Genomic DNA, 14358 nt, shown 5'->3' on the forward strand with positions numbered 1-14358 from the left:
TATACACGTTGTAAGCCGTCTCAGGAGTTGTTTAAATAACTTTCCTATGAGCAGCGGCCACAGTCTTCCAAGCTGTGTTGTGTCTCTTTGTTACCCTTGTCTCTTTGCCACTCTGGTCTCTTGACTTCATCTAGAAAAGAGAAAGAAGGATGAGAAATAAAAAAAAAATACAGATCTTCTAACTCACTTTGTGGAAACTCGGAGTTTGGGGAAGAACGTCAAATCTTGTTTAAATTAGGGCAGTAAAGGGAGATTACGTTATAATCCACTCCTTGAGGAATTGATGGGGTTAGGCCTTGCTGGTGAGAGGTTTCTTTTTCCATAATAGGCCCTTCAGCCCCATAGGGACTGTTTCTAATCTCTCCCATAGGCCACAGCCCAGAAAGTCTCCACTCTCCGCCCCAGGCCCTCCCCTCGGCCTTCTCCCTTGGCCAGCCAACCGGGTGGGCGGGGTGGCCTCTCCAGCCTGGCCTTCCTGGGCTCAGGAGACTGGCAGAGCTCGGGACAACTACCCCAGCGTCTGGACTCCAAGGCTCACAGGCTGCCTGCGCTGTCAGGTTCTGGAGCTCCTGGACTCAGCGGTTCCCTGCTCTGGGCTAGAAGAGTAAACTCGTCGGTGTGCGGAGCTGGACAGCGGGACCTAGGAGGGTTCGCAGTCTGCAGTCCCACGGGTAGCTCTGGACTGCGCCCTTGCCGGTCGCTACTCCTCAGAGGAGCCTTCTCAGAATGGAGCATTTTCCTTCAGGCCGAAGGGACCGCAGCGGTGTCTGCAGACCCCACCTGGCCCCAGGGCTGCGGGCCGCTCCACCCGCCTCGCCCGCGCGGCCGGGGCCATCGGGGATCCCGGTGTCCGCTGCTTTTCTGCGGCCCCCTGGCCTGTTCCTGCGATCGGCCACCAGCGCGGGTCGCGGAGGATGCGCTCCCGGCCCGGGGCTGGATAGGGCGCTGGGGGCGGTGGGCTGCAGCTACCCGCGGACCCCCAAGTGCGCCCGCTGTCGCAATCACGGCGTGGTGTCGGCGCTCAAGGGCCACAAGCGCTTCTGCCGCTGGCGGGACTGCGCGTGTGCCAAGTGCACTTTGATTGCCGAGCGCCAGCGCGTCATGGCCGCGCAGGTGGCGCTGCGCAGGCAGCAGGCGCAGGAGGAGAGCGAGGCTCGTGGTCTGCACCGGCTCCTGTACCCGGGGCCCTCGGGGTCCGGGGCTCTGGCGTCGGGGGGCAGCGGCAGGAACGAGAGTCCTCAGGCCGTGCGCAGGCCTGAGGCTATGGCTGTGTTGGGAGCGGGCGCTTCAAGGCATCCCGGGAGCCGGGCGGTCCCCTCTTTCGAGGTTTTCCAGCAAGATTATGCCGAGGGAAAGCAGGGTGAGTCCTGTTGGGTTTGCTTTTCGTGCGAGAAAATGACGGTTCTGGAAGGATGCTTTGAAATGAACAGCAGTTCCCTAAAGGTGCGCAGAAAGTTGTTTAAAAGAAGCGATGAAGTTCAGGGATGTGGATCTACAATGTGGGCAGCTAGGAGCGGCATAGGGACCAAGCTTTCACAAAACCAAAGAGCTGTTTGTCCCCTATTGATAGAGAGAAAGAGAATGAAAAAGTGAAATGTTGGCGCAGTCTGCTTCGACTTGGTGTGGGCAGAACTTAAGCGGGTGTTGAGAGAGAACTTTAGCGAGTGTGCCCGCACTCTTTCCAGTGGTAGAAACCACTGTGAATCTTCTGCTCTTGCACGGAAAACGGTTGACTGTGGTTATTGTGAAGGTCTTCGCTTTGGGGACAAAGTTTTGCCACGAGCTGAACTTAGAAAGAAACTGAAATTGCTAACCCTCATCTTAATTCTTTAAGTGCAATTCCCAAAGGAGTGCAAAGTTTTAGGGACTGCAGTTTAGTTTTCATTGGAAATAAGTTTAAGCCTTCCAGATAGCAAAACCATTGGCAGGAATGTCAATTTACAGCCGGGGAGATCTCCGTTGCTGTAGTACTGCACTGTACTTTCTGACAGCGAAGTTAAGGTCTGGATCTGTGCCTAAAAGGACCCCGTGTTAACTTTTCTTGTAATGTTAATGTTATTATGTTTCCATGAATTTCACAACCCCCTACAAGGCCGATGAGCAGGGAACATTTCGCTTTAATCTTTAATCATTTTGTTAAAGTTCCAAACAGGTTGTATCACACGACGTTACGAGATAACTTGGTGGTAAGTTATAAATTAGAAAGTTTCCTTGGTAGTGAAAATTGCAGATCTTAGCAAAACAGGGTGTACTTTCAAGAGAAGATCATCTCTGCGTCGAAACTCAGCGTCCACTTATGTCAGCTTTGGACACATGAGGTAGTTTATTTCAGTAGACCAATAGACTTTGAGTGTTTCTCATGGACAGCCAAGGGAGACGGAGGAGAAACACTAAGAGCAGCAAATGCTGGCGTTCCTTCAGCTCGGCTGGTAATGAGATTTGGCTGGCGGTATGGATTTATGTAAATCTTTGGTACTAAGGAGTTCATCTTACAGGCCTAATGTTTTATTAGATTATTCTGCCATGAATGACTCACCTAAAAAAAAAAGGTCTGTATTTCAAAGGCTTCTTCATTGGCTTTCTAAATGGAGTACCCTCTTACACAACATGCACGAACTATAGTAAGACATTGTATTGAACGTATTCATTCACAAAACAAAGACCTACAGTGATATAGAGGTGAATAGCCTTTCCCCATGTAAGAGAACCTTATGTTCAAAAGAAGGAAGGCTGTGGGTATCTACAACTATAACAACCTATAATCTAATCTCAAGGAGTTTAGAGGATAGAGATGAAGGACATGATACCAAGCATTTAACAGAAACCTTATTTTCCGAATAGTCACATACAGTTAGTACTTCTTGCTTTTCCCCACTTTGAGGCAGGTGTTTCACATCATATCCCAGGATAGTTTGCAACTAAGTAGCCCAGGCTGCCCTCAAGTTCTTGGCCATCTTCTTGCCTCAGACTCCTGAGTACTGGGGTCACAGGTGGGAGCCCTGACGCACAGCTTGCAGCCAGATTTCTTTACAGGTATTTGTCCCGAAGTTCAACCTAAAAGAAAAAAAAACATTATTTTTAGACAACATGGCAGAAATGTAATTTTGATACTTCATGTGTATGTAAATGAATCACATTTACAGCAAGTGGATAAGAGAAGAATGGGAATTTATTTCCATGTGACAAATGCCATTGGACAAGTTTTTATATTATTTAAAGTTGAAAATATCAGTGTACAAGCTTACAAAAGTCACAACTTTTCTTTCCTCTAATATTTGGAGTACTGCCAGCATACTCACACTTACAGTGCTGAACTGGACGTGGTTTACATTTTAAATGGACAATAGAAGTTTATGGACAGTGTTTAGGACTTTCTTCAAGATGCAGGGAAAGATCAAAGAATATTACAGATTGCCATTTCTTATGCTATCATTAAAAATGTAGAGATGGAGAGCTGGGGAGAAGTACTCCTGAAAGTCTTGGACAGCTTTACTTTTTCAGAGTTGAAGTGTGTAAATGACAAGAGGAGAGGAAAAGGCAGATAGCATTATTTTGGATGTGTGCGTACACTGTTATTACTTTCCCGGTATTAGCTTGCCAGTATAGAACTGAAATATTCTTCTTTTATTGTCATACTCAAAATGTTGAGATTGAAAATCAGAGTTTTTAATAAAATGTTTTTAATTGCTCTTAATAATGCAATGGGGGTTGTAAAAGTACTATATATCGAATACATTGTTTCTACAAGGTCTATGCAGATTAGTGTCATGAAGTTTGTAGTTTTCTATTAGGAGCAATTTGTTTAAAAATCTGTTCTTAACAGTTTGTGGAGACTGAAATAGAAAATGCATCTTTTACCAAGAGTTATGAAAAATACCATGTTTTATTATTATTATCTCTCCCATAAAATGAAGTCCTTACGTCTCATGCAATTTGAGATTGATGTCCCAGGAACATCACTGTTTTAGTTTGAAATGGTTTATAGTCATTTCACCCTGAAGGCACCTGGTCTTGTCTGAACTGACGCCAGCAGTTTAGTTCCCAACATTACTTAGGCTACTTCTATACATATATATACATACATATATACACACACACATATATATATACATATACATACATATACATACATACATATATATATGTCTTTGTAGGGAAAGTAAGAGTATCACTTAGGCAAAAGTAAAACTTGGACATTTTGGGAAATTTCTAATTCCAAGATGGTGTCACATTGACACATTTGGGTAACAACAAAATCTCCTCTTTTGATCCCTAAATGTTAAGGGATTTTGGTACTTATAGACTAACCTTGAATAATCTTGAAATGCATGAGAAGCAGCTTTCTCTTCTGTTCCAGCACATGTTAGTTAGTACTGAGTCATCTTTATAATGCGGCTTTCATGAAAATGTTTGTGGGTGAGTAAAATTGTTAATTATTTATTATACATAATATGTATATATACATATATATGTATATATACACACACACATATATATATATAAATTAAAAGTGAGTGAATTATTTCATCCTTCATTGTCTTCGAGGGGCAACTTTTTCATCTGTCTCATTATTTTTGTTTTTGTTTTTTCTTCTTCTTCTGCAGAACCGAAAGAGAAGAACTGTGAGTCATGCCAGAGTAGACACGAAGGACTGGTCTCCAACACCCATCACCATTCCCTGGGATCTTCTCCTAAGGGTAAGAGTACCCTGCAGAAAAGGGGCTTCCTGTCATCATCTGTTTCACAACACCCAGACAAACCCAATATAATCCTGTCTCCTTGCCCCACGGAGCAATCAGGAGGAGAAGACAGTCCCAGGTCCTTCTCTTCCTCTGACCTGGAATCAGGGAATGAAAGCGAATGGGCCAGAGACATCATTACTACCAGAGCCAGCCTTTCCAAGGTGACCTCAAGACCACGCGACCCTCTCGGAATTCTTACCAGGATTTTTCCAGGTTACAGGCGTAGCCGCCTAGAAGGCATCCTACAGTTCTGCAAGGGAGATGTCGTCCAAGCTATCGAACAGATCTTAAATGGGAAAGAACATAAGCCAGACTGCAGGGACCCCGCACACGCAGACTTGGATAACACAGCCTTCCAGAGAGCTTCAGATTTTGCTCTCGCTGGCATTGACTTTGGGACTCTAAGTAATAAATCAGCTCTCTCTCCTCTTGAAGCCGCATCTGCTGCTTATGGAGGAGATTCAAGTCTCTACAGTTTCAACCCTAGACTAGCTCTCAGTCCACTGCGCCTGGCATATTCTCCAGGAAGAGCGCTGTCTGGTTTTGTGTCGCCGTACCTAACGCCTGGACTGGTTCCAGCACTGCCTTTTCGGCCAGCTTTGGATTATGCCGTCCCAGGGATGATTAGGGAGCCTTCCCACCTTCAAGGCAAGCACTTAGTAACTGGTGGTAGACTGTATTTCAGGCCCAATCAGGAACATCTGTAACATATCAACTCTACCATTCCGTGGTGTTTCTGGAACCGTAACACTGTAACTCCCCCCCCCCCAAAGTATTAATGTTCTTCAATGAGTATATGAGTGACTTACCAGCCTTAAATGCTATGTTTAAGCAATGTATAGACTTTAGACTTGAACACTTCTTTAGCAGTTATTAAATCAAAGAATCATTTGAACATTATATGTGCCTTGAATAAACATATTTCAGGAAATAATTTTATTTTAAACTAATGAATTTTCTTCATAAATTATCATTCCTATTATAAAGCCATACCTGCTTTTATTTTATTGTAGGGTTGGACTTACAGTTGCAAAGATTTGTAACAAGTAATTCATATGGCAGAAAATGAATCAAGAGGGGTCATTAAAAATTGAGTTTAGTTCTAACTATGTGGTTATTAGTCTAAAACAACTCCCTTTCCCTCTCTATGTTTTCCTCCTCCTCCCCAACCCCAGTACAGGTGACCCAAAATTATTCCAAGTATTGAAAACTATTTTATTTGCATATAAATGATCAGGAGTAAGGAAACCCAATAAATTTGAATATATTATTTTTGGAATGTCTGACTTTTCACTCTCTGGCTACTGCTTGTAAAAAGGAAAATGTTTTCGAACTATTCCATTTAAAGGTAACATTGTAAATACACAAAGTACTATCGGGTTATAAGAAACAAGAGCCTGCCCTCTTCTGGCCACTATCACAAATGGCAACTCAGTTCTGAAGAAATTAGAAACACGTGGTTTTCTGTTATAGGCTAACACGTTTACGAAATAACTATTTTGGATCACTTTGCACTCAATTTTCATGGCGCGAAATAGATTTCTATTAAAGATCCTTTGAACTTTTGAGTAGCTTATGTTTGTATCTGGGGAAAATAGTCCTTTTGATTTGTTTGCTATCATAGCATGTTACCCATTCTCAAAGGTAAAGGTAATTTTATTTATTATTTTAATAAGTAAATTAAAATATCTGCCCAGACAAATATCTACTGATTTTGTATAAAGTATATTTAATGCATTGAGGAGAGACAAAATTTTCCAAGGGCAGTGACTGCCTTTAACATTTGAAGGTTTTGTGGAACCGTTAGACATACCTCTCATTCTTCACCTAGAGCTTTGGAAAGTCAGTTAACAAGCTGCTCCTTTCCGTCATTGGGAAGCCCAGAAAAACTGCTCACAAAAGCCCCTGTACAGAGTTTTCCTCGTGTGCCATTGTTTTTAAAAGGACAACAGCTGCATTGTTATTGTGAAGAAGAGTGAAAACCCGGATGTGGTGGGAATTAGAGATTTCTCAATCTGAGCAGCAAGAATCACTAGAAATGCCTTTACTTATATTTATGTTTCAGTGTCTTTCCCATGGAGCTGATAAGTTTGCAGAGTATATTTTACCTACAGATATCATAAGGCACTGCTGGAGAGTCTGTGGTGCTGATTTAGAATGCAAATTTGTCGATGATTTGCATTAGTGTTAATGGTACAGGGTGTGAGCAAAAGTCCTGTAAAATTTAGAGGAATGCACCTCATTTTTTTGGGGATACAAAACAAAATCAAGAAACCTTTCAGACTCAGAGCCTAAATCACTCAGTTCTTGGTAACTAAATGCTATGCTGTCAACACACATTGAAGGAAGAATGATTTTGCATGGTGGATCTTTCAACCAAATAATTCTACAAAGTGGCCTATTGACTGACATACAATTTTAAGTAGAGTTTCTCGAGGTTCTGTGTCTCCTAAATATGATTCTGATCAGGATACTTGGTGATCCTTGAAGTGTTTTTATTGCATGAATCTATGTACTGTGTTCTATTTTTGAGATATACTAGATCCTATAGATCAGTTACAGGGTATGATGTAAAGAGGGTTACAGTAAACGGCAAGGAGCTGGATTCTTTATAAATTTAACATAATAATGTGCACAAACTAATTTAAGAATATAAACATGAGTTAATTTCCGTGATGCTTCATATAGCCTATACCCTTAAAAAGACTCTTAAGAGCTAAATGACTTTATAAAACATGCAATTCTTCCAATTTCTAGCTAGACAATGAGGAAACTGAAGCTCAGCTTTGGTACTACAAAGCTTTGGTATTGCAAGGGCAATAGTATGAGTCACTAGGAGGTTTTTTTTTTTTTACTTCAAAATGTAAGGTGTGAGGAAACATTCAAGTCTGCTTTGTTCCTTCACAGCTTTCTGTGGTGTCCGAAACAAAATAATACTTTTTCATTTACTTAATTAAATAAAAGTATAAGACTAGGAATTGAGTCATCTCTTTTATTAAGTACTTTGTGTCATGCCCTGAGCTAGGTGTGAGGGAGATATATATTAAGAGATTAGAAACAGCCTCAAGTTTCTCATAGTCTGTTTTCCCACATGTACTACGAACAGTCAACCAATCAGCTAAGGTTGACACCATTTAGCAATGTTGGTATGTCAATGAGTTCTTTATAATCATGACATTTATGCCTACAAGCTACCTTGGCACCTAGCCAACTAGTCAGAAGTTAGGAAAATGATGGTTGAACACTGTAGATCCAAACAGAACTGTCCCTACTCCATGTGTTGTAGAAGACAGAGGTGTTGACGATTCTATGGAAAGAATTCAGAAGAACAAAAGGAGGGGCTTTTTTTCACAGTTAGTGATCAGCTAATGTGGCATCATGTTTCCATTGAGATTACTGCATAGAAAACACCAGAGGCCTGGTTGATCTGATTTTTCATTACTGCCTCAGTATTGGGATGGGATCATTTGCCAACTACTCAGAAACATGGGAATGATTTGTTAAAAACATGAATGAACAAGTTCCAATTCCAAGACCACAATAATGAAAATGGGCAGACATTACTTGTCAATAAAATAAAACACTGTTCATGACAAATATTTCTGTGTGAAAATCTCCTCACAGAATGTGAAAAAGTACAAGGCAGAATATTTTGTGGTTAACAAGGAATTTAGTGTGGAGTTAATGTGAGACACACATGGTCCAGAAATAAAAGAACTCAGGTCCTAGGAGAGCATTGGAGATGGATTGTTTATGATGTACGCTGCCATGTCTTCCTAAAAGGATTGTGTGCTTTACTGGTGAGATAATTAGGATGGACAAGTTCCTTAGACTCTGGGCACCTGCTTCTTCTCAGTAAAACAAGGATAATAATATCTAACCTGCGCGATTCATGGAGATGAGAAGGAGCTTGAATAGACTGCAGAGTACAGTGATGCTTATATCCTGGTATTAAGTAAACAACTCTCACTGTTACTGCTTTGTATTAAGATATTATCTTTGCCCCCTGGTGGCAGTTGCTCAACACAGAGTACTGTAATTGTGTTTAATCCACTTAGTGGATGTAGAACCAAAGAGCGCTTATTACCAGTGAATATCCAGGCTTAGTTCCAGGCTTCCTGTTTGGTTTTCACGCCACGGTGAGCCATACTTTCATAACATGCATTTGTGTGTGTGCTTAGGAAACTTTTAAGGGCTTAAGGAAGTGACCAACACAACCACAGCTCTGTGTTTGTACTAGCTTTAATTGATCAAGATCTGGTTAGGAAGACAGAGCCCATGCAGAAATAAGGAGTTACAGAACATTCTCCCAGCACAAAGGAGAATCTTGGAAGTAAACATCTTGCTGGAGGAAGCTGGCAAATCTGAGAATGACTCACTGGTCTGGCCAGAGCACAGAGTGGATGGACAAGTGGGAACTTTGAGAAAATTTAAAAAGTCTAGCACGTCTCTGCTTAACAGGGCTTTCAAGTGGGTGTGGTAGAAAAAGTCTATGTGGAGCCAGAGACTGAAGCAGCTGTGATGTCTCTGGGTCTCATCCAGGCATCAGGTGGAGGGTCAGTGAAGTCAGCAAAGGAAAGCAACATGGAGTCAGGGAAAATGAAGGCAATCTAGAAAGACATGTGGGCACTCAAACTTGATGACTCTTGTTTTTCCCATTCCTGACAAACCTTGCACATAATTCTATAGATGGTTGGGTCAGTTTTCACTATGAATGAAATAGAAAAGGGGGTTCTGGGAAATGTAGTACCTCATTTAACTGAATTTAGCACTGCCCAGTCTAGTGTAGTCCTGGCCAACACAGTTTTCATAATTAATCATATCTACCATCTTTCTTTCCAATTAATGGCTGCAAACAAAACATCTTCCATGCAAAGCTGAGGTAACTACACTCTTGATGACAAAATATCTTGTTGAAGGAAACTGGCAAATCTGAGAATTCCCTTCTCTCCCAAAGAGGACATACCTTATCCACCTTTGGGAGGTGTTCATTTCTCTTTCATCTAGCCACATCTGCATTTAAACATTCTATACAATGAATCTGGAGACACAGTTAGCCAATATTATTACTTTTTTGCTAGAATAGGAATTGTGCAAGAGGAAATTGCTATATAAGGATGATTCCTGATTACAATGGTTCTTATGCTGCTCCAGCCTCATGACTGGGCCAACATAGGAGGCATCCAGCGGCAGATGTGGAGTTTTGAATTTTAACCTTTTCCTAGGCTAGTGATATGCTACTTTCTCAAGATACTTGGTGATTAGCTGTGTCTCCTAAGTCTGCCTCAAATGCTCTATGCCAAGCAACCAGTACTCTACAGTACACAGTTTTGCTAAACTATTAGGTTTAGTATTTTAGGTGTCAGGCATTAGGTTTATGATATTTTCAACATATGTTGGCTTTGTTGTGATATAGTTTCATTGTAAGTCAAAGAACATCAGTACACACACATGCACACATGGATTTGCACCTATACACACACACACAAACACACACACACATACACAGTTCTTTGAAGTAAGAAAGTAATAAGCACTGCTGTCTGCTATAGACTGAACAGTAACTGGTCATGGGGTAATAGATTACACCTATAACTTCTTTCATTTCTTTCTTTGGTTCCTGCTGGTGCCATTATAGTGATTGCTTTCTATAGCAAGTGACCCCAATCCTCATTTCTGAAGAGTTTGGATCACTGCCAGTTTCACCTACTCTCCACCAACTTATATAACAAAACATCGGAAGAGTGAGTAACTCTCTTGAGGACCTTGCTCCTGTGGTTTCACTGTTGTTGTAGCCTTAGTTCCATGAAAAAAAGCATTTTCTTATGGCACAATTTCTCTTATAGGAAGTAATACCTAAAAACCAAGAGAAGCCGAAAGTTGCAAAGAAAAGAAAAATCATTGTGAGCAATTTGAAAACAACCATTCCCAAGGTTCTCAGACTCATGGATTTTGAGTTAAGGCAAAACATCTCTGTGTATTTACATGAATTTAGAGCCTATCATACACATAGAAAGCTATTATTCCAGCCCTAAAGATGCTCTCACCAGCTGGAACCATAATAGAGCTTTCCAAAGGCGATTTCACAATTTTACTAGGCCAGCTGTTTCTGCATGAGGGGAACAGGATGGTTCGGTGAGATCCATGGTCCCAAACCCAAGATTTGATATAATATGAGATTCTTTGTCACATGTGATGTTGTATATAATACTGTGATGGTGGTTTTTGTCAGAAATATCAAAGGAAGGAAATGTAAAAGGCAAAACCATACAAGCAAGAGGTTCCCCCTTCCCACCCCCAGTGAGAACAAAGTGCTCTTTCCTCAGTGATGAAAATGGTCCAATGCAATCAACCTGCCACCAGGTGGCTGGCTGGTTTCCTTGGGAAATGATGCCATGTCTGGAGTTTAGTGTTGATGTCTACTCTTAGCCAAATTGGCTTTAGTGAATGGAAGTTCATGTCACTTATAGATCATAAGCTCCCACTCTACTTCCATGAACTTTTTCTTACACAAATAATAGGTCATGTTGTACATGGTTATTAAAATGGTACTTTTCAGAGGTTGCTCTTTGCTGAAGTTTTAAGCGGGACAGTATACCAATATATCTGTGCTCATATATATCTGTGGAGAAGTCTTTCCACAAACCTTTTTTTTTCTAGATTTAATCTCATTCTTGTCCAAGGTCCTTATCAACCAACCACACTGCTGTCCATTATGACTCATCCCAGATATATGGCACTATCAATCTCTCCTTCAGGATTACCACTGGAGAGATGAATCTTAGAACAATGCCTCAAGGCCATTCCTATAGTGCAGCTGAAAGTGCAGCCGAAAGCTCCAGACTGCCACCATCTTAGAACGAAGATCAAACAGTCTTTCTTTATTCTGCTGTTATTCACAGCTCCACACAAAAGAGAGGGCACAATGGGTAGGCATAGGGACCATGGGGATTTGATCAAGAGTTTTTGCAACTTAACTTATGCACAACACTAAGAACTAAGATAATAATATGAGATAAGCATCTTTCTCAGAAGGGGCAGTAGGAGCAAGTGATGAATAACAGCTGTTTTATAGAAAGCTTAACAAAGAAATGGAAATGAATTATGGTATATATCTAAGCCCTTGTTCCCTACAACCAGGGGAGATGCTATTCAATGTAGATCAAAATCAATGTCCATTATGTATCTACAAGCAACAGTACAGTCCAGGGATAATTAGGTACCATGCCACTAAATTTGCTAATAAAATGATTCACATTAAGGAAATGTTATCTGGGAGGCCTCACCCTCTCTGACAGGTAGATAGAGGGTGGAGTAGGAGGGAGGTGGGAGAGAGGGAGGAGGGGAGGGAGGAAAAACTGAGATTGGAGTGTGAAATAAAAGAGATTGTTTTTTTAAAAAAGAAAATGTTATCTATAGGTGTAAGAATGTTTGATAAATTTCAATGGTAATTAAAAATAACCCTTTTTATAGAACCAGGGATAGAAACTATGAATAAGTTCAGCTATAAGGGGCAGAAGTTTAAATTCATTTTTACTAAATTTCAAAATTTATAATTATTGAATAGTTACCATGTACCTCTTTTGTTTTGGAAATAGATGACTATACAAAGCATTTTATCCTGTTTTAAAGGGGAGACATTGAGGTACAGAGGGAGTAAAGAACCTGCTATTGATGCAGAGTATCTGGGAACTGACCTTGAGACCTGAGCTGTGTCTGTTTCAAGTGTATGCTCCTGTACACTCTGGATCTGCCTCATGGTAGAGAAGACTATTAGGACATTGTTCTCAGGTTTGAATGCCTATCATGGTTCCAGCCACCACATCTATGTTCTTGGTAGTAAGAGAGAAGAGACGATGAGTAGAACGCTGTGGTGCGAATCATGCACACATCTCCAAGAGAAAGGGGGAAATAGCTCTTAGGGAGCATGTGCTCATTCCCATGGTTCAAATTATTGAACCATCATGGAGTTCAAATTGCCAAACTGATGCCACTAAATGAGTTTGAACAGAATGGACACCTAATTCTTTCATGACAAGCAAGAGCTGGCAATAGAATTTACCTGGATGCTATCAAAATCAGGGAAATCAAACTATTTAAAAAATATCCTGCAGAAATTTGTGCATGTTTTAGTGGCCAAGGCACTATCACATGACTTGGTATAATTGTAGGACAACTATGTGTTTTTATTGAATGAATATACACCTTAGGTAATATTACAAAGAAATGGCTGCAGATTAATTAGATAAGACATTGCTTCTACCATAAATGAAAATTCCCTTATTTGATAAACAAATATCCTCCCTGATGCTATCTCTAAATAGAAATGACGATGTAAAAAACAAGAAGAGAATGCTTACTTGCTGTTTCAACTAAAAAATATACTAGAGTGCTAGCCAGTGTAGTACAGCATAAATCAGTGAAAGACATCAATACTTGCTGAAAAATATTAAACAGATTAAGGTCTGCACATATTAAGGTTTAAAAAATTGAGAAAAGATGATAAAAGTATAATAATTAAGAAGAAAATTAAAATGAAAAATTAGCTGGTTAAAAACCATACCCACACCCTCCCACACACAGTAGAACTCCTTCGTGTGAACAATAGATAATTTAAAAAACATGATAAAGGGAAGATCACATTCCATTCATAGATACTGTAAGATGCTTAGGGTAAGTTGTTTCTTCGCTTCACCATCCTTACCCCACCTTTCAACATCCATATTCTCACAAAGTGATCTCCAGATGCTTGGGCATCATTTTTCATGAGGCACCCTTACTGGGTCGGTTGCTCCTTTCCCAGAGCCCTCATCCACAGTCATCTGCACACCCTTAGGCCTGGCTTCATACCCCAGTCCAAGAACCAGATTTTCTGGGTCAGCTGCTTCTTCCCTTTCCCATCCTTCCCTCAACCTGTCGCCATCTTGGCACCCACAGGCCTAGCTTCTGATTCATGGCTCCAGCTTTGACTGGTGAGACACTCATTTTGTCTCTTGTCCTTTAATTTGCCTGCTGCCGTCTCTACATCCACAGGTCCAAGTCCCAACCCATAGTTTCATAGTCATCAACCTTACCTGGTCTAAATCTGGTCGCACAGCTCCTACGTTTGTCCAACCAAAGGTAGGAAAGATTATCACATCAGACACATAACAAAAGAAAGAAGTTCACATATCTAGATCAAATCACAAAAACTAAAGCAATATAAATCACCAAGACAGTCTGTCTACTTTCAAACTTAGGGTCTTCTTGTTGTCTTCTCTAATGAGAACTACTTTGAAGATCCCAAGACAGAATTTAAAAGAATAATCATAAATTTTATCAATTCAAGGAATTTAAAGAAGACACAATCACCTCATTGAACTCCAAGAAAAAAATTAACACAATAATTTAGGATTTGAAAACAGAATTCAATAAAGAGGTAGAAACATTGAGGAGAACACTTGCTAAAATGAGGAGGGAATTGAAAAACTCAATATCCCAATTAGAAAACTCAGGGAAAGCCTTACAAGTAGAATGAGACTACTAGGTAATAGAATACCAGGACTCAAAGTCAAAGTAGAAGGTCTAGACACAACATGAAAAGAGTATGAAAAAATTCAAAGCACAGGAAAGGAAC

The 14358-nt window shown here is 40.7% G+C and overlaps 1 protein-coding gene across 1 annotated transcript; it reads left to right on the forward strand.

The window, feature by feature from the left end:
- Positions 1 to 675: 675 nt before the first annotated feature.
- Dmrta1 (DMRT like family A1) lies at positions 676 to 5923 on the forward strand. The gene is made up of 2 exons (XM_075945581.1): positions 676 to 1360; positions 4605 to 5923. The coding sequence occupies exons 1-2, from the start codon at positions 727 to 729 to the stop codon at positions 5447 to 5449; spliced, it is 1479 nt and encodes a 492-aa protein (XP_075801696.1). The 5' UTR covers positions 676 to 726; the 3' UTR covers positions 5450 to 5923.
- Positions 5924 to 14358: the final 8435 nt, after the last annotated feature.

The sequence above is a fragment of the Microtus pennsylvanicus genome, chromosome 13 (genome assembly GCF_037038515.1).
Source record: "Microtus pennsylvanicus isolate mMicPen1 chromosome 13, mMicPen1.hap1, whole genome shotgun sequence".
Lineage (NCBI taxonomy): Eukaryota > Metazoa > Chordata > Mammalia > Rodentia > Cricetidae > Microtus > Microtus pennsylvanicus.

Bases quoted from the DNA above. Each gene is read 5' to 3' on its own strand.
- Dmrta1 (XM_075945581.1), top strand. From the start codon at position 727: ATGGAGCATTTTCCTTCAGGCCGAAGGGACCGCAGCGGTGTCTGCAGA. The intron at 1,361-4,604 runs GTGAGTCCTGTT...CTTCTTCTGCAG, and splicing joins TTATGCCGAGGGAAAGCAGG to AACCGAAAGAGAAGAACTGT.